This window comes from Euwallacea similis, chromosome 1, assembly GCF_039881205.1.
Source record: "Euwallacea similis isolate ESF13 chromosome 1, ESF131.1, whole genome shotgun sequence".
Classification (NCBI taxonomy): Eukaryota; Metazoa; Arthropoda; class Insecta; order Coleoptera; family Curculionidae; genus Euwallacea; species Euwallacea similis.
This window is the reverse complement of record NC_089609.1, coordinates 5,235,020-5,253,473: the sequence shown is the minus strand read 5'-3', so window position 1 is coordinate 5,253,473 and position 18,454 is coordinate 5,235,020. Positions and strand designations below refer to the sequence as shown.

Genomic DNA, 18,454 nt, shown 5'->3' with positions numbered 1-18,454 from the left:
CTCAATATAACAGACCACTGAACGGTTTATCAAGCATTTAGACATTTTTTGCTCCTTTTGTGTGTCCTATGGCGATGACTAATTTCTTCTATATTTAGATGGATTCTAGTCTAATCCTTTTTTGCTGAGTGCCAATTGTTATGTCACTCCTTTGCGTCGCCTTCCAGAAAGCTCGCGACTCGGCAAATCCGTTCGAAGTGGGTCCAGTTAAAAGTAGTCGTCAATACTTATTTGTCCCCGCATTCCTGAAGGAATCGAAGGTCGGAATGCTCACTAATACAGTCGGTCTTTACAGCACAGACACGATTTTTTGAGGTCGTTGTTGCGTTGCGCGAAGATAGTAATTAAAGCATTGGTCAATTCTTCCATCTTGGCGTACTTATTCTGCACACAAAAAGCACACATAAAACCAACATACCCATTTTTTTGCGCAAATAACTGGCAACACGTTGTAGTATTTTTCGCGAGTCGATTCCACTTCTACTGTCAGATAACGTTTTTTTTTTCTAAATAAAAATAAAAATTATTGTTCCTACCTTTACAATCCTGCATAATTTTCCTCACGCCTACGTTAAAACAAATAAATAAATAAACCCTCAATCAGTTTCTCACACTTACATTGAAAGGAATTAATAAACAAACCCTTCAGCAATTTCTCACACTTATGTTGAAAGAAATTAACAAACAAACCCTTCAACAATTTCTCACACTTACGTTGAAAGGAATTAATGAGCAAACTCTCTATCATTTTCTCACAGTTACACTGAAACGAATTTACAAACAAAACCTCTATCATTTACTTTATGAAAAGTCACATACACGTTCATGCGTAGACCCGTGCTTTAGGAAGGAAGATGGTCTGGATTTGAATTGCATCCCAGGTGGAGTTAAAATTTCTCTTGTTAGTACACTTAGTTTCTCTGTTGTTAGTATAGTACATTTTGTTTCAGTAAAAGGCAATGAAAATAAGAATAACAAAAATATGAACGATAAAAATAATATGAAAATATAAACATCACACGGAAGCAGCCCATCCAATATACATTCGGCCTAAGAGATTTTCATCTGTAGCATGATCAATTAGGCTGTCCACTTGTTCTTCTATGGAGAGATTTTCAGTTTTAAGTCTAAAAAAACGAATAACAATTTACCAAAAAAGTAGTTACTTAAGTGTCATAACTGTTTAAACGAAGTGCTGGTAATTTAAAAATTATTACCTGGCCCAAAAAATATTTACCTGGCTCTTAAATCGAATTTTGGGTTTCCCTCGACCAAAGTTATGAACGCTTTGAAAAACTGCGGCCTGAGACGGTTAAAGTTAGAAAATTTCAAATCTTCAATCAGAATAGCGGCCGAAGAGGCTCCTTGAAGTTTTCTTCCGGCTTGCCCTACCTTTTGTAGGGGATACCAGACGTGGTCACTCGATTGGTCGACAGCATGAAATCTGAGAAGTGAATTAAAGAGGTAGAAGAAAAATTCTCCTCCCCCATTCCAAGGAAAAGACTGCGAGAGAAATTCTGACCAAGAGCAAATATTTAAGGAGAGAAACATTGTTAGAGAAAATTTTCTTCAGATTTTACAACTTCGACATTGTGAAAATATAAAAACGAAAAACTAAACTTTTCACTTACCTTTTAGCATGCTCTAACCAATCAACTGAGGGCTCTTGAGCAAATACGCTCATGGTCGCCAATAAAGGCCCTACATTGGCGTGGAGGGATTTCAGGCAATCAATCATAACATCCCTTAGAGCCCCCTTTTCTTTTAAAGGCTCCATTAATCCAACTATATGGGGCGTTAATCTAAGACAAGAACAATTTAAAGCTTAGTTACATTTGTTTGCAAAAGTACCTTATAGGAACGAGTTCCGGAATAGATAAGATTTGAGTGGCGGTACCGAATACATGCCCAAAATCAATCCCCAGAACTTTGCCGTTTCTAGTGCAGACAAGGAAATTCTGCAAATGCCTGTCGCCAATTCCCAAAATCCAATGACAAATGCAGATAACTGCATAGCTCTTTATGAAATTATCTTTGAAAGCTATAAAGCTCTCAGTCGATAAACTTAGAGACCAGATTGATGTTCTAAAAAAAAAGAGGTTCCTTAATTTAAAGTTTTTTGAATTCCAAAGGACACTGAACCTTAAAACATCTCGAGGAATCATATTGACCAGGCTTTGGAAAAAAGGAATAACTTTATTTCTGTCTTTCTTTTGAGCCATTATACCGTAATTTTCCCAATTCCCAGGTTTTCCTACAAAATTTTCAAATTTGCTTCCCAAAAGATTTATTACATTTATCCTTTTATCTGGAATGGATTTTTCAATAAAACTTTGTAATGAAACTGTGTGGTCGACCCATTGAATTATTCCAAGCCTCGATGTCAGGGGAATAACCTGCAATTTCTCAAGAGTCGAATTATTATTTCAATCTTCAAATTAACACGTGTTTTTCGACCTGATAAGTTAACACATGGTGACTCTTGTTATCGTTGGCAAAAATACTATTCATCAACATAAATAGCTGCTGTATCCTCTGGTCCTGTCGTATATCTTCGCCGAACTTTACCAAAAATGGATACTCTTTACTGTCCATTCCCAGCATGGTTATTTTGATGGGTTTTCTTAGAGAAGTCATTACACTAACCTATATCAAAAAATTATATTTCTATTACTACCAACCCATGATTAAAATCGTTACCTCTCTGTGAAACCCAGATAATTTGACGTGATGCTGAATCAGAGGTAATTTATCACCAGAATACTGTCCAGGTATTTCCAACTCCATGTTTAACTTGACGGCAGAGAAATTCGCCAACCAGGGACAGTAGTCCCTTAATTCTTTGGAAAATTTATTTTTTTTATCTAATAAATCTTTGCACTTCTGAGCAATCGGATTCAATAAAACTTCCCTTATTTTCCGCATCGAGGATACTTGAGTTACACCTTCAAATGCAGTTTTGAAGTCTTTAACTTGTCGGTACATGTCACCTAGCGTTGTAAGTTAATATACAGGCTAATTATAATGTAAAACAGTTGATAGGAATATTACCTTGCATGCTACTTGAGTGGTGTGACGCTGGAGTATCTTTGAAAAAGAATTCGATTATTTCGTTTCTTAAATTCAACGCATCCTCAATTTTTTGGTAGGCACTCATCTTCTTGATGTAATATTGCAAAGTTGTTAAAGGTACGCTTACTTTGCAGAGAGCTGTTATTTAATAAAAATTAATTAATATCATACAATAAGACACGAATCAATTCCATTGCTTGGGGTCATGATGAAGAATACTAATGACGTTAGTCATTAATATTCTGGAGTTTAGATCTTGACCAGAATGGTCAGACTGTTAGGGGACTAAAAACTAAACATCCAGAGGGTACGTGGAAATATGACCCGTCCTTATTAAGGACATACCAAACACTATTTTTTTGCAATTCAAACATATCAAAGTGATTTTGAATTGCACCTTGCATAAGTCGAATAAAGTTTTCTAATTTCAAAAATAATCCTCTGGAAATATAAAATTTCAATTAGTTATTTGACCCCAAGCTTCAACACATCAATATCGAAAATTCAATCAAATACCCGATAGAAATTGATCTACAAGTGGATCGTGCAACAGGAGGGCGTCCAATTCATTGGTCAAGTGTCTCATTTCTTCAGAAAATTCACTATGAGTCTGCAAATAATTCTCTTTGCTCAATCTGTAAGAGTACATGATGGCTTGAGGATAAGTTTTTGCTATTTTCAAAATAATGCCGGAGATGGCTGTTACTTTAGGAGTGTCTACGTTAGCTGCAAGAGAAATATTTTATTTATATATTTTAATCGCAATATTGCTTACCTAGTAGCTGCGGAATCCACCCCAAAAACATCCAGCATGGTATATCTTGCGTCTCCGCTATAAAATCTTGCTGACCTTCCTCTTCCACGAAATTCTTGAGGAGGATGCATGGGAATAATTGCCTCGCTTCTTTAGAGCCCAATCTCATAGCTCTTAGAACAAAAATCACGAAATCTTTTTCCTGGTCAGGTTTTTCCTGAACAAAATAAGCTAATTTGACTAAAGCACTGGCTTGCTCCTTAATAACTTCCTGCTTCCTGTGAATAATTGAAGAATCATAAACATATTAAAACAAAATTTTAAGAGAAACTTGCAAAATAGGGCCGAGTTCACATACTCGCAAAGTGATTTCATTTCATGAAACAGACATGGAATTTTTGTGCAAAAATTCCATGTTTATGCAAATTTCAGAGCTGGTAATGTAATTGAAAAATGGATCAACCGACATAAGTTTCGTCAGTCACAATCCACAATTCACGAGTTTATGACCCAGACTTTTATTGGAAACTTACGCGTTATCTAAAGGTATTTTGAAAATTTCTCTCTTCAAACCGTCGTAAGCGACGTCCAGAGGCGAACCGCAATCGCGACCAAAAATTTCGATGAGTTTAGTTTCATATTTGGGGTACAAGTCGGGATTATTGGTCAAAATGCCCGTCATTTCCTCGCTGATGTTCACGATTTTCAATAGAGACGTGATTACTTTATCGCTTTTGGTTGTCTCAACAACAGATTCTATAATGTAGAATTGAAGAAAGTAGTAGAAAGAACAACGGCAATCAACATTCGGAAACACCTATATGAATACATGTGTTAAATAAATAAAATGAACTGAGTTACATAGGGATCATGGAAAAGGTAAATATTTGATTTTTATATTAATATGTAAATATAAAAAGGTATGAGATACTTTTTTTAGGCAACCAGTCACATATATTAAATGGATAACTATAAGTTGTCACGCAAAGGATTCCCTCAGTTTTATAGGCGAAAATAGAACCCCAACTTACTGAACTTGGTTAAACTCTCCAACATTTTTTCAAGCTGCAATCCTGGATTATTTTTTACCAGTTTGGCATATAAACACCCCAAAGAACCACATATCATTGTCAAACTGGCATGCTTCATTGTGGCGTATGACCTGAAAAGATATCAAAGGTTATACTAGTAGAATTGGGATACATGCTAAAATCATCTAAAATTCATTATTATGTGATGATTAATAAGCCTTCTTGACTCTTTGAATTACTTACTTGTAATACTTCCTCGCCATATAATAATTCCCCTCATCAACAGCTAATTCCATAAATGAAATATCCAACAAAATCTCAGTTTTCTTCAACTCCTTCACCAAATCCGGGTTATCATGCAAACGACCTAGGAGAATTTTCAAAAACTGTTTCCTATACAAAAGTTTAGATTCACTTAAAATCAATGAGGTTAATGACTCGCGTTGAGTAGATCTCCAATAATCTTGCAAAGAATTAAGATTATTTTCTCCGGTAACTTCATTCAAAGATTTCTCTGTTAATAGGAAACGTTCGATTTCAATTAGAGTACGAAGATTTAGTACTTTGTCATATCTAAAAATATTACTTGATGCATCAAATGAATAAACTAGACACTTAAATTTACCGTAAATTCCCAAACATTGGATTAAGCAGTTGCCACTCGCTCAAGAAATTTTCTAGCCCGGTTTTTAAATGCTGCATAGCCTGACTGCCCTGTTCTCTTGTTAGCCATAACATACAGAATTCTTCGGAGAAGTTATTTTTTAAATATTGAGCCTGGTCTTCTCTGCCTGAAGGGAAGATTAATTACATTTCTTTCTTTCTTAAAAGAGACAAAAGTAACTTAAGGATTTGTTAACGTCCTCGAAGAACTGCTTATTCCTAGTCTTTGAGAAAAGTAAATTTTTCACCTGGGCGCTGATATACCAAGGTAAAATCTTTTGCTGAAACCAATTGTTATCCCACAAGGAATCCCAGGTCTTTTCTGCTGCTTCGGGGATAAGGCTTTCGACTGCTTTTGGCAATTTCTCCCACTCACCTTACGACAATAACGTTTATGTTAACTTTTCTAAATGAGAAACCTCCAAAATACTGTATAAGTTCGAAAACATTTCAATAAAAATTTTACCCAAATTTAACTCCTGGAAAACTATTTACATAAATTTATTTTCTCATGAACTAGCCTAATAGAAAATAAACATAAAATACTCACCTAAATGGGCCAGACATTTAAAATAAGACTCATAATAGAAATCTTGCCTTTCCGGTGATAAATCTGTTTGAATCAAACTTTCATACTTTTCTTGGGCCTCGCGCCACCGCTTCTGACTTTCCAGAATTACAGCCTCGTGCAAATCTTCTTTGCAATTTGATTTTTCCATGAAAATAGTACGTACCTAAAGGAGATTATTCACTTACTTGCAATATTTCCTACGAGGCGTCAATAGTGTTAAAGCCAACGGATTGGGTTGTCCGGATTGGGATAACACATGATTTTTTTAATTCAATTGTTCAAGTCGACATCGAAAATCACTTCCCAACAACCCTTTACCTATAGAAAACACCCCATAAACTTACCAAATTCCACTCGTGCAGCTCCCTATACAGCTCTGCAAGTTTCAACCAATGCTTTGTTTCATCATCACCAACGCCGCTCATTTTTTTCGAAGAACTGGGAACAGGTTCCAAATCCATTATATACTCCTCAATAACCAGTGTCCCTATCAAAGGAAAAAAACTTATAATAAAAACCTACAAACCGGCCGAATAACGCACCCACAGAAACTAAACCGCTTTGCTGGCAAACCGCAGTTATAATAGCGGGATCCACTCGAAATTTCTTTTTACTGTTCAAAAGAATATTCAATAAAGTTGAAAAAACGTTGGTGTTGTATTGCATTGAGGTGGTGAAAATGCGCTTAATGCCGTCGAGGACTTTATCGAAGAAAATTTCGTTTATGTTTAATAACTTGTCCTTTAAAGTGTTGTACAGCACTGTGAAGAAGGTTTTCGCAAGTTCGCTGTCGTTCTAAAAATTTTATATTATATTTAAATCCTCATTAATTATCCTATAAACTAACCAAAACAAGCATTTGCAGAGGCTTAATTAGAGAGCCCAAAGTGATTTGAATGTCCGGGAAATCCCCGTTGCGGTAACTCCTGTAAATAGTAACATTCTTTTCCCTTTCTTTTGCTGCGTCATATCTGCAAAACATAGTTAAACCAAGCACAGAGAAAATTTGATAAACACGGAACCTTTGAAAAAGCTGCTGCTGCTTCTGAGCCACAGCAAAGTGAGCAAAATTTTTAGACACTTTTGCTTTATCCTTTAAAAACCTGCGTTTATTTAACTTGTAACGATGGGACAGATGCATTTTATTCGGATTTAAAAAAGTACTAGTTTCCTCTGTTGACTGTATAGACAAAAATGCAAATAAATATTAAATTTAAGAATTCAAATATAACACCAGATACCCCAAAAAGGCTGCTCTCGAGGCTAGTAACCTGCGATATGCGCATTTCACGTGCACTAACTAGTTGCGTCTGCGCAAAAGATAAATTGTCCTGTGTGGCTCTTATAGCACCCAGGTTGTCAGAAATCTCATCGAGACCTTCAGAATAGCTGCGCAAAGTTTCTGTGAACATTGGCACCACTGAAGGATGCTGAAGTCTAGTATGAGACAAATGAGAGGCTTCTTGTTGAGATTGATTAAGAAAGTGTATACCTCCAGTTGGTTTTTAACTTATATTCTTCAAATTCGCAGTCTTTCAAGGGGTGCTCGAATAATTTCTTGTCGTATTCGTCGGGTTTGATGGACTCCATGAGGAAGTACGATGTGTAACCTATAAAATGTGTTTTTATAAGAAAATCACAATCAGAAGAAAAAACAGGATAATTAGGGAAAAACAACAAATTCAAGAATTAAAAGATAAAAGTTTTGGACTAAAGTCCTGCAATTTCATTGGATTTCCCCGAATTCCCTAATAATAATATTATACAATATTGGAATCCAGTGATCAAAAAATTCTTTGTAAATTTTCCTTTAGAATTTTTGTAACTTACCTAAAAAATGGTCTTCAGTTTTGGCCAAGTAAAAATTCGATAACAAATATGGAAACTTTTGTGAAATTTCCGTGGGCACTGCAGGGTTTTCAGACCAAAACGTTCTTACTTTGTTCCTGAGCTCAATATCGCTCTCTGTAAGACCATGTAGTAGGACCTGAAGGATTAAACAAGTGATTTAACGTTTTACACAATGTACAAACCGTTTTAGGACGAGATAAGAAGATAATTGAACGGAAGTTACATTAAATGCATTTTTCTGATTGCATTCAAATTAGTGGAAAACAAAACAATTTTATGCAGTAGTTGTATGGTTTCTTGCGATACGATTCTCAGGTTTTAGCCATTTTTTAAGCGTAATACATAATTTCAAAAGAATTATTAAGAAATTTTTCAAGAGAGTTTAAATGATAGATATTTTGCTTGGAGAAGCTTAGTTACCTCTTTACACTGTTCTAAAGCATCACAATCCACAACTTCTACTTCCAAAACCGCCATCATTATATCATACATCCGGCCTCGACAAAAGGAATTAGGGTTTAGTATATTTTTGCAAACACTTTTCAAAATTCCTTTGAACGTTATCTCATGTGTCAATGTTTCTATTGTCTGAAACCAAACCATTATTCCTACAATTATATCCATCATAAACATCCCTACTTTAAGTATTATTTCCAAAGTAATCAACTGCACCGTCGCACTTTCACTCTCCAAAAATTTGGTCCAATCTTCCTCTTTAAACAAAGCATTATTCTTTAAAATGTCTGCCTTTCTACAAATAATCTTCAAAAATACGATCTGCAAATTCAAGTCCGACTGTGGAAGCCGATTCAACATCTTATCTAAATGATATTGGTCAACAATATCTTCATAATGAATAGCCACACCTTCAAGACATTTCGCGTATTTGTTAACATCGTGGAAATTCAACAAGACCTTTTTAAGCCCCGAACTAAAGCTCTCTTGTTTCATTTCATTTCGTTTAAAATACTTTAGCATGAGGCCTATAGTTTCTGCACAAGGCTTGTAAATTGTTGACACAGTACTGCTTAAAATGTGGACTAAACCTCCCCAAAAAGAGTCTATATTCGAATTGTTACAGGGAAGGACTGAGTTTGCAAGAAATATTGAAATTAAGTGGATCCCCACTTCTATCTGTCTGCTGTTAATGTCGCAGTTGAGCTTAGAAAATAAGGTGTCATAAGGCACCTGGACGAAATCTTTCCAGTTTTCCACCAATAGTTTCACGAGGTCCAAGTTATACTTAAATGAGTCTTGACGGTCATTCGTGAGTATTATTATCACTTGTTCTAGGAAATTTGAGGCCAAGTTTGCTTCTTTTTCATTGGGTTGAACGTCTTTGCTCCAAGTAGCAAGAATAACTATCTAAAAAAATTTAATGTGGGAATTAAATATAGAAAGAGTTGAAACTTAGGGGTGAAACTGACTACATCACTGACAAAATAATTCAAAGAACTCCCAGCCACTTTATCGTTCAAGAACTGCAACAAAGGTTCTACAAAATATTTGGCAAAATAACGAAAAATGTGTATCATATTATCGATCACTTTAACCCAGAATATTTTTATGTTGGGATGGGTGTGTGGATTTAGGAGAAGCTGAACAATGCCTGAAATCAATAACATCAAGATTTATGAATGTTTAAATAAAGTTAAAAGCTATTACCCCTCATCCAACTAGGAAATTCGACTATTTCCTCAGGATCGTAAGGCAGCTGGCAGATTCCTTTGGAAAACATGTGCTCAATCACGCCACATACCGTGCCCATGAGTTCATGGTTGTTGACTTCGGTGCTTTCCAAGAAAATTACCCCCTGTAAATATTTAAAAAAAGGCAAAATGGCAAAATGATCACAATTTTATCAGAAATGTACTTAAGAAATATTGATAAAGTAAATAAAGGAAATTTCTCGTGAGAGTTTTGCGCATTCCTGAAGTATTTTAAACTTTAAAACAAAAATTGTCAAAAGCACCTGCAGAAATTTAGTGTTACCAACGCCTTCTTCGTTCTCCTCTCCATTAACATGTCCTTGATTTCTGTCATGCGACCTCAATATGCTAGTCGTAAAGTCAAACTTCGTCACATCTTCCCTGAGAGAACTATTGAACAATCTTTGTGATTCTATATATCTAAAAATGAACTATCGGTATCAGTCCTAAAATTCAAATTTTAGAAGAAATATACCTCAAAGATTTAGATTTGTTTGTCTCCTTTTGTTGCCTCAAATCATCCCTTATGTTAACCAAAATTTTCCTTTTTTTAGGATAACTGTCGAAATCTACAGCGAAAGCGTAAGTAGAGCTGGTATCTATCAAGGTATTCCATAAAATATCTTCATCGTTCTTCTTTCTTATGAACAGTTTCTCGTAGAAATTTTCAGTTTTAATAGAATTGCTGATTATTGAAGCCAAAGCTTTGTAAGCAAAGCACTTGTACACCCTCAGCTCCTCCTTATTTTCAATATTTGAGTTGTCTCTAAAAGCGTTTAGGGCTAATTTCAGCAAGAAAGCTCGTAATTTTGGATTTCCAGAAGCATCTGTAATGCTACACTGCGGTCGCTCTTCAGTCCCTATGGGAACTCTCAAGAACAAGATTTCCAGGAGGGAGAAATAAATAAGCCGATCACCATAGTTGCTCAAGCTTTCCAAGCAATTACTTATATCTCTAATATTGTCAGCAAAAAACTTCTGAAATATAATAAACTCGCAATTTTTAAATATATCTGGAAGCACCGTATCTGCCAATTTCTTTTTCTTCTCAAAGCTCTCGGTTTCATTTAAAGCTAAATTGTATAGAGTGGAGATAATTTTCGATTGAATCTCTTCAGAATTTTTTGTCATAAACACTTTAAGCAAATGAGACAAATCAATGTCGTTTTTGTCCAGTTGTGATTGATTTACGTAAAACTTGATTAAAAATCTGAATACTGCATGGCTTTTAATTGCTGGTAATATGGCTAGCAGTTTATCGATTGTAGAAGAACTGCTTAGGTCCGAGGATAAAGTTGTTTGGAGTTTCTCTAATGCAGTCCTAACCAACAATACCTATAAATATTTTAATGGAAATATTTAGACTAAACTTACTCTAATCCTTCAATATCATCTTCAACTACTTCGGCCAATACTCTGAAAACATTCAAATAAAGTGTAACATTGTCCATCTTAGGTAGCAAGGAATTTTCCCTGCAAATCAGACCTATAAGCCACTTTTGCACATCTTCTGTACTTATATTTCTAATGTTTTGTGCGAATAACTTCCAAACTTGTTGCACAAAATCTAGACCTGCAAATACGTTTCCCATCATAATAATTATAATGAACAAATCTATATATATTGCGGTGCATTCGCGCGACATATGCAATCACAATTTTCGGGGAAAAATATTTAACTATGTTTCAAAATTCTCGCGAAAACTTCGAATAAACCCTTTTTTAAAAATATTTTTACTCACCACAATCCACGTTTTTCTCAAAATACATCTGAAACAAAGACCATTTACCCAAAACACCATTCGTCGCTATATCAAAACTATCTTTGAATTGCTCCTTATTACCATCGAGGTACTTCAGCACGTAACTTGTAATTTTAACTGCCGATTCGGCCGAAACCGAGTGCTCCATAAACTTATGAAAATTATTCAATATAACTTCAATGAGAGGGTCGGAAAATTTGGTCAACAAATACATCCCGAAGGTCATATCTTTGTCTGGAAATTCCGGACAATTGACTGTAAGATTCTTGTAGAAATGATTCAACAATGAAGCAAGTTCTTCGGGGTTGCTTAAAGAGAATTTTAAGATCAAGGAACAATACTCGAAGGTAAGTTCTGGGAGTCTGCTGATAAACACAATGTTGTTTTCCTGGTTTGAGAGAAAGCTGGTCATTAGTCTATCAATTAGGCCTTTAGAGAAATTCTCAGCTTGAAAATACGTGTTCAATTGAGTGCCTTGAATCATCACTAAGCCTGGAAAATATCATAAAAAAATGAAAATTATTTGGATAATAACAAACCTTTAAGCAGGCTCCTCTGGTTTAAATTCACATTACAGTTCAAATCAATTTCAACACAAAAATGATCAGACACACTAACAGCCAGCAAATCTACCAACTCCTGTACATATTTCTCTGAAAGTTTCTTAGGCATATTATCGAGAAAAGAGACTAAAATTTGAGAATGCTCGTTTTGGCCCAATTTATCTTCAAATCCCAGAGATAAAGGATTGAAAAGAAACTTTGAAATAAGACTCCAAAAGAGGTTGGTCCAAAATCCTCTATGTACAATGTTCTGATCAGCCTTTAGTAAAGACACTGATAATTTCAATATAGTAAGACAACAACAAGATTTCAGGAGCTGAAACTGTTCCTTGTTTTCAGGAGTATAATAATACGGAAGAGAAGAATTAGTGCTCACTAACTTCAAACCTGAAAAAAACCAAAATGTGTATGGGAAAATCTTCTACTAATTACAAACCTTCATCTATAGTAAGGTCCTGCAAATTTTCCAGAAAATAACTAATTGAAATTATATTATTCCGATCAGTGAAATCTATTGATTTCTGAAAACGCTTAATAACGAAATTGAATCCATCCAGTTGGCACAACAAGCCTTGCAACCACTTTAATAAAAGTGAAGCTGCATTCTCTTTAGAATCAAAGTTATCCAATGTAGGGTAGCTGCTAAGAGGTTTTAAATAGAGCGAAATTAGGTCTTCGGGAATGTTTTGCATGAAAGAGCCAGGTAAATTGCAAGTTATTGGCTTGATGGCGACAAAAAAGTCAATGCTCACGTCTCTGCATACAATAAGATGAATTAATGATGAAAATTATTCTCATGAATGCAAAATTACCTGCAATATTTACTTGTATTAGTTGTCATATTGAGTAGCCACTTAGAGAGGCCCTCGAAATCTCCCGAAGGAATATCTGAAGGAACTCGCCTCAAATTGTCGGAGGTGCAGAAAACGTCACATTTTTCTATTAGGATTCGTTGCAGATGGCCGATGGCGTTTCTAATGTAAGTAACAGTGTTTTCGACCTCCTCATTTGCCATCCCCAGTAAAATTAAACTGTTAACAAAAATGTGTACCAACTCAATGGCAAAAATACTGATCAAAGTCTGTTCCTCGCGGAACTCTTTGTAGATATTATTAAAAATCAACGCCGCACCCCTTTTCTTCACCAAATCAGGATGACTACTGAAAAACCTCATCTTGTTCACTAAAAGCTTAATATTCCGCGGTCTATCGCGTAGCTCATCATCTGAACTCTGCTTAATCGTCCATTTCACGAACTCTCTTATACATTTCCCAGAAAAATCTCGAAGAGATGAGTTTGTGGGATGCGTAATTCCGTCCTGAAATCATCTATAAATTCAATACGAAAATAATTCGTCTCAAAAACTCGCCAATAACACATCGATTATTACGGCCACATGAGAACTATCCCGTTGCTTCCTCGAGGTGTACCAATGGATAAGTTGCATTAAAAGCGGCTGAAAAATATTTCGAACAATTTGATCAATATCGGACGCTAATTGCAAGAGCGGCATGGCTATATTCTTCAGCAGGTCTTCTAGATCTTCAAGGTTCGAGCGGGACATGGATTTGGCTGATGAAAAAGTAAATTATAAGATTGAAAAAGCAATCTTTAAACCATACTTCTGCCTAAAAACACCACAATAAACGCTTGTAAGAGTTCGCAAGCCATCACTCGAGTTTTGCGGTCGCTGGAATATAGAGAAAGGTCTACCACTCGCATTATGAAGGGTTCAAGGTAGATTTCCAGAGACAAGTCATTGTAGGGTAGTGGCAATTTTAAGTGTAGGTTGTCGCTAGTTACTCTGCACAAAAAGGAATGAATTAATAAATTAAATGTTGAGGAAAATTATTAAATATTAAAATCTCAAGTTAAAGCACAATACAAAAATCTTACTGAAACAATATTGAATATAAAAATCTAGAGAGTAATATGGGGAACCTTCAGGTTTCGACCTATACGCAAAAAATTCATAAAATTATATAAAAATGGCATTATTCCCATGACTTACTTTCTCTCGAAGTTATTATCGGGACACACAAAAGCATGACAAACCCTACTATTCTGATTCCCAATGAAGCGCAACACTTTCTTCTGGAATTTCACCAACTCCGGCTCCAACTCCACCAAAACCGTTCTTTTTTTCAAGGTTTGAGCCGTCTTTCTCTTCTTTTCTATTGCGGCAGTCTGCGTCAAACCTCCTAAAAGTAGCACAAATCCAACAAAACCGTCAACAATTATAAATAAAAAATACCTAGAGATTTGCTACGTAAATAACTGTCCAAACTGGGTACAACCTGCAATAAAAACTGTTCGAATTCAGTCTTATCCATGCATTGTTGCCACTTTTCCAGAGTGGTCAACCCCATGTTAGCTAAAGCTAGATAACTTCGTCCAACTTCAAATATTGTGATAAATATCCCTGCGAACAACAATTATTTTAAGATCATCAAAAACATTTTCCATACCGGCACAGTTTGGCAACAGCGACTCTACCACTACCACTGGGCTCTCGAGCAAAACTTGCAAACAGGAAATAAGAAGTTCGTCCTTAAATTGCTTCATTTTGTGCAGTAGATATGTGAGAAACTTGGAAAGAGTTTCCTTGCAATATGCCACATCCTGGTTCAAAGTGAAACTACCTGGAAATCATCACACTTTAAAGAACCTCCCAAAACAGATCTAACAACAAACCTTCTTCAAAAAGCATCAAACTGTTACTAATTTTCAGTCCACACGCCAATAGTTTATAAAATCCACTGACCAATGGGTGTTTCAAACATTTACCGACCATATTGTTTATGATCTTGCATATGCAATCTTTGAACATATCTGCATCAATAGATGCCAAAATTTCCTCATAGAAGTCCGTTACGTTAAGGAAAATATTGAAGTCGTTGCGATTCTTCACTTCATAAGCGTTGTCCAAGTCGGTCTGCATCTCGTCGATTTTAATTTCAACGTTAACGTTGAGTTTATTGGCCAATATCATCAAGGTTTTAACAAGTTCGTTGACAACCTTGGTTAAAATGTGTTGACGATCTTCTAAGTGTATAGCTACTCTATCGAAAGAACGATTTGATACTAATTTAAGCAATCCTCGCCATAGAGGGATGTAATTTTTAACTGTAATAACTTTTTCGCTTTCTTCGGTTAATTCCGAATCTGAAATGTGTTGATGCGAACAAGACCAAACTACTCCTGAAAAATTATTGTAATTGATATTAGAATGTTATTGTGAAAGCTACGAAGATGTAGAGGGGCCAAAATTTATTATCATAATTTGAGAATTTAAACTAAAAAATTAGTTAAATTTCCTGAAATAATTTTGGTGCACATAAGATAGATACGGGGTATAAAACGTAGTTAGAAATTCTGAGGTCAAACTAGGAACTGAACTGTATTCCAAGTTTAAAATTCACAAATAAGAAAAATATTGGTGGCTTCTCTACGCTTCTGTAGTGCGCTCATTAAAACATTCATACCCATCAAAATTAGTCGCATATCAAGACTGAGTTCAAGTCTATTAACTTTCCTCACTTAGACTCATAAACATTTGATCACACATGAAGAAGAAACTAAACAGAACTGATGAGAGTTAATAGACTAAAAACTTGTCTTTTGAACGCTCCAGGCAATCATCCCCAAAATGTGAAGATAGCTTGTCTTGAAATGCCTTTAACTATGATGAGAAACTATCTCTCATTGAAGCATACCTTGGTAAACAACATTCTCGATAAAAGAATGGAAGTGATTTGTCGTTTTAAGATAAAAGAAAGTAGTAACTAGGGATTCTATCACAAGCGAATGGTGAAGTGGCTTAAGTTTATCGAAAGTTTTAAACATGCTTATTACGGCCCATTGTAAACAAAAAACTTCTGCATTTGAGAAAGTTTGATACCTAAAATCACGAATAAAAACAGCTGAGAATACCCAAAGTTTATTTAAAAGCAATAATGGACACTTACCTTACAAACCCAGCCAAACACTGAATGTAATCGGGCAAAAATGCCCACTCCTCATTATCGAAATTGTCCCCCAAAATGTAAAATTTATCAAAACTTTGCATCAACAGAAAAAAAACCTCACGAGCGTCTTCTCTGCAATAATAGTGATATAAAACCCCGCTAAAATAGTTTAAACCTTGAATGCATAGCTTTTTCTCCGAGGGTGAGGCATTTACGTTCCGAAGTATCGATCTGAACCATTTTATAAAATGCTGAAAGAGCACATAAGTCAACAGTTACCTCTCGGTTTTTTACTTTTATTTAAACGTACGTCTAAGATAGGCATGCCTTGAATTTTATCTAAATCCCTCAAAGCATTAGCCACAGTAAAAAGCAACGACCTCAATGTCTCTTCCCCGACTTTCCTGTCTTCAAATCCCTTCATAGCCATCCACCCCATTAGCAATTTTTTATGCCATACTTTATAAGTTGTAATTAATTTGTTTTCAAATAAATTCATGTAGCAACTAAAGAACTCCAGCGCAGCTATATAATAAATTAATACTATATATGTTTTAAAAAGACAATATTTTGAAGTATTTACCTCTATTTCCATGTCGTTGATCAGCTTGTGTTTTTGATAAATTATCAATATATGTATAGAGCTTGCCTAATATTTCAATGTCCTCTGGGTTGTCATGGGTCAGACTGAAGCTTTTGCAAAAATACTTAAGTCCTGTAAAAACGCCATGAAGAGTGCCCTAAAATAATTTTCTTTAACGAAAATCTACCCCATTTTGCTGCCTAACTTACCTGGGAAGGTCCTTTAACCATTGTTCTATCTAACTCAGAAATAAAGAATTTCTTTATTTCATTTGGTTCTCTGATCAAATATCTAAATTTCTCTGCAAATAACCCAATAACTGAAAACTCCTTTTGTCTTACTGAAATTCAAGAGTGGCAGTTAAGCTGGTCTGAACAAGGTGTTGTGTTAATACCTGAATCTGGGTGTATTCCGGAAATCAAACACGCACGAATTCCCTTAAAAATTTGGGTATATTCCAACTGAAAGTCTAAACTTCTATCTACTTTCTGAAAGCTTATAGTCAAAACATCTAGGACCTTAATTTTAATTCTGGCTGAGGCCCTGCTTTGCAGGAGTTTTAAACATTTCTGATTTATATCTAAAAATGCTCATTAAGATTTCACTGTTGTGTGAAAGATAGATTAGTAAAGTTACCTAAAATGTACTCTTCTATGTTGTGTGAAAAGGTGCTGATTAGTGTATAAACTATTTCCAATGATTTAACACAAGAATTATCAAATTTTGGATTCAATATATTCTCCAAAACAAAACTGAGTAGTCCATTTGCTTTATCAAATATATAGAAGATATATAAATCTGAAAATGTACTTAAATCAGTAAAATAAATGTTATAAAGATATAAAAAGAAGTAATAGGCATAATTTGAATAACTAGAGTAATTAAGAGAAAAGGTCTACGCAGGGCTAAAACCCATTATAAATAAAAACAATAAATAACACATTTGAACCAATCTCATCACATCAATCCTCTCACAAACTGGAGTTACCATATTTACCGATTAATGTGGTATTCAGTTGTTCTTCAGTTAGATTATAATTTAATATGGTTAAAAGTCGGTGACACTCAGCTGGATCATTTACACTACCCCTGGAATGTTCCCTCAGAATATGGAATAAGTTTTGTGGCTCAATATCCATGTTTTGTTTAAAGAAGTCTTAAGATATCACTACCTATAATTTGTTTTTAATTGATATGTAAGGAAAAACATGCTGGACCATCTTACATCTAGAATTCTGGGGTAATCAGACCGAACATCGCCAGTATATAGATTATTCCCTGGGGTATTTGATTTTTACGAACTTTCAATATAGTTATTAAACAATTTTCATGCCTTTCATGCTAAGATCCAAGACTAAACAAATCAATAATCGAGGATTAGTAGATAGGGAAAATATATAAATTATTCCTTAGACTTTCTTTTAACAAATAGATGTCATAACCTGATAAATTAAAAAATTGATAAATACAAACGTCAACCAACAAACAAATTACATCTTGGCGGCAAAATATTTTAAATTTTGATTGACAGACTTTTCAATATATCTATCTCCCTTTAACAAATTCCATAAAGCAAACGAACAGACACCTATCGCTTGTCACTCACATAGACTTGAGTCACTTTCCATTCTACAGGGCGATTCACGACTTATCTATAAAATTTTAAGGGTAGGTGTGTCATGAAAAGCTAAGTCGATTTAGTAAGAAATTTTTTTGGAATACTTAAAATTTCCGTGGAAAAAATTGTTAAAGGTTAACCATTGTATGACTGAACGACTGAAATGTTTACGTTTTTCTGCAGAATCCCTTTTAGGTTCATAAACCTTACGTGTAATTTATAGTTGGGACTGCCACATGTCAATGGTTGGGAGCTGAAGACATAAGTGATCCGACTTGAGGGCACTTTTGTTTCACTCGAAATAAAAG

At 35.0% G+C, this 18,454-nt stretch overlaps 1 protein-coding gene across 1 annotated transcript; it reads right to left on the bottom strand.

Moving 5' to 3' along the window:
- Positions 1-990: 990 nt before the first annotated feature.
- LOC136415047 (DNA-dependent protein kinase catalytic subunit-like) lies at positions 991-17,881 on the bottom strand. The gene is made up of 49 exons (XM_066399415.1): positions 17,754-17,881; positions 17,526-17,700; positions 17,165-17,326; positions 16,923-17,108; positions 16,738-16,868; positions 16,529-16,685; positions 16,256-16,470; positions 15,946-16,196; positions 15,694-15,878; positions 14,672-15,178; positions 14,446-14,619; positions 14,232-14,399; positions 13,989-14,178; positions 13,600-13,781; positions 13,347-13,549; positions 12,790-13,295; positions 12,414-12,733; positions 11,954-12,364; positions 11,394-11,906; positions 11,026-11,224; positions 10,127-10,972; positions 9,915-10,071; positions 9,608-9,755; positions 9,370-9,551; positions 8,582-9,307; positions 8,363-8,530; positions 7,922-8,078; positions 7,584-7,701; positions 7,333-7,528; positions 7,114-7,271; positions 6,939-7,062; positions 6,634-6,886; positions 6,436-6,578; positions 6,071-6,254; positions 5,702-5,896; positions 5,483-5,648; positions 5,101-5,430; positions 4,858-4,988; positions 4,360-4,582; positions 3,848-4,104; positions 3,589-3,798; positions 3,052-3,210; positions 2,701-2,990; positions 2,458-2,646; positions 2,143-2,396; positions 1,852-2,085; positions 1,632-1,802; positions 1,238-1,444; positions 991-1,127 (listed from the first exon to the last, which is right to left on the bottom strand). Exons 2-49 carry the CDS (start codon positions 17,665-17,667, stop codon positions 1,016-1,018), a joined length of 11,490 nt encoding a protein of 3,829 aa, XP_066255512.1. The 5' UTR covers positions 17,668-17,700; positions 17,754-17,881; the 3' UTR covers positions 991-1,015.
- Positions 17,882-18,454: the final 573 nt, after the last annotated feature.

What these genes read in the sequence shown, in the direction of transcription:
- LOC136415047 (XM_066399415.1), bottom strand. Translation starts at nt 17,667, where the DNA reads ATGGATATTGAGCCACAAAACTTATTCCATATTCTGAGGGAACATTCC. An exon ending in AACAAATCTAAATCTTTGAG is followed by an intron (nt 10,072 to 10,126) that starts GTATATTTCTTC and finishes GTTCATTTTTAG; the next exon opens with ATATATAGAATCACAAAGAT. An exon ending in GTGGATTCCGCAGCTACTAG is followed by an intron (nt 3,799 to 3,847) that starts GTAAGCAATATT and finishes TTTCTCTTGCAG; the next exon opens with CTAACGTAGACACTCCTAAA.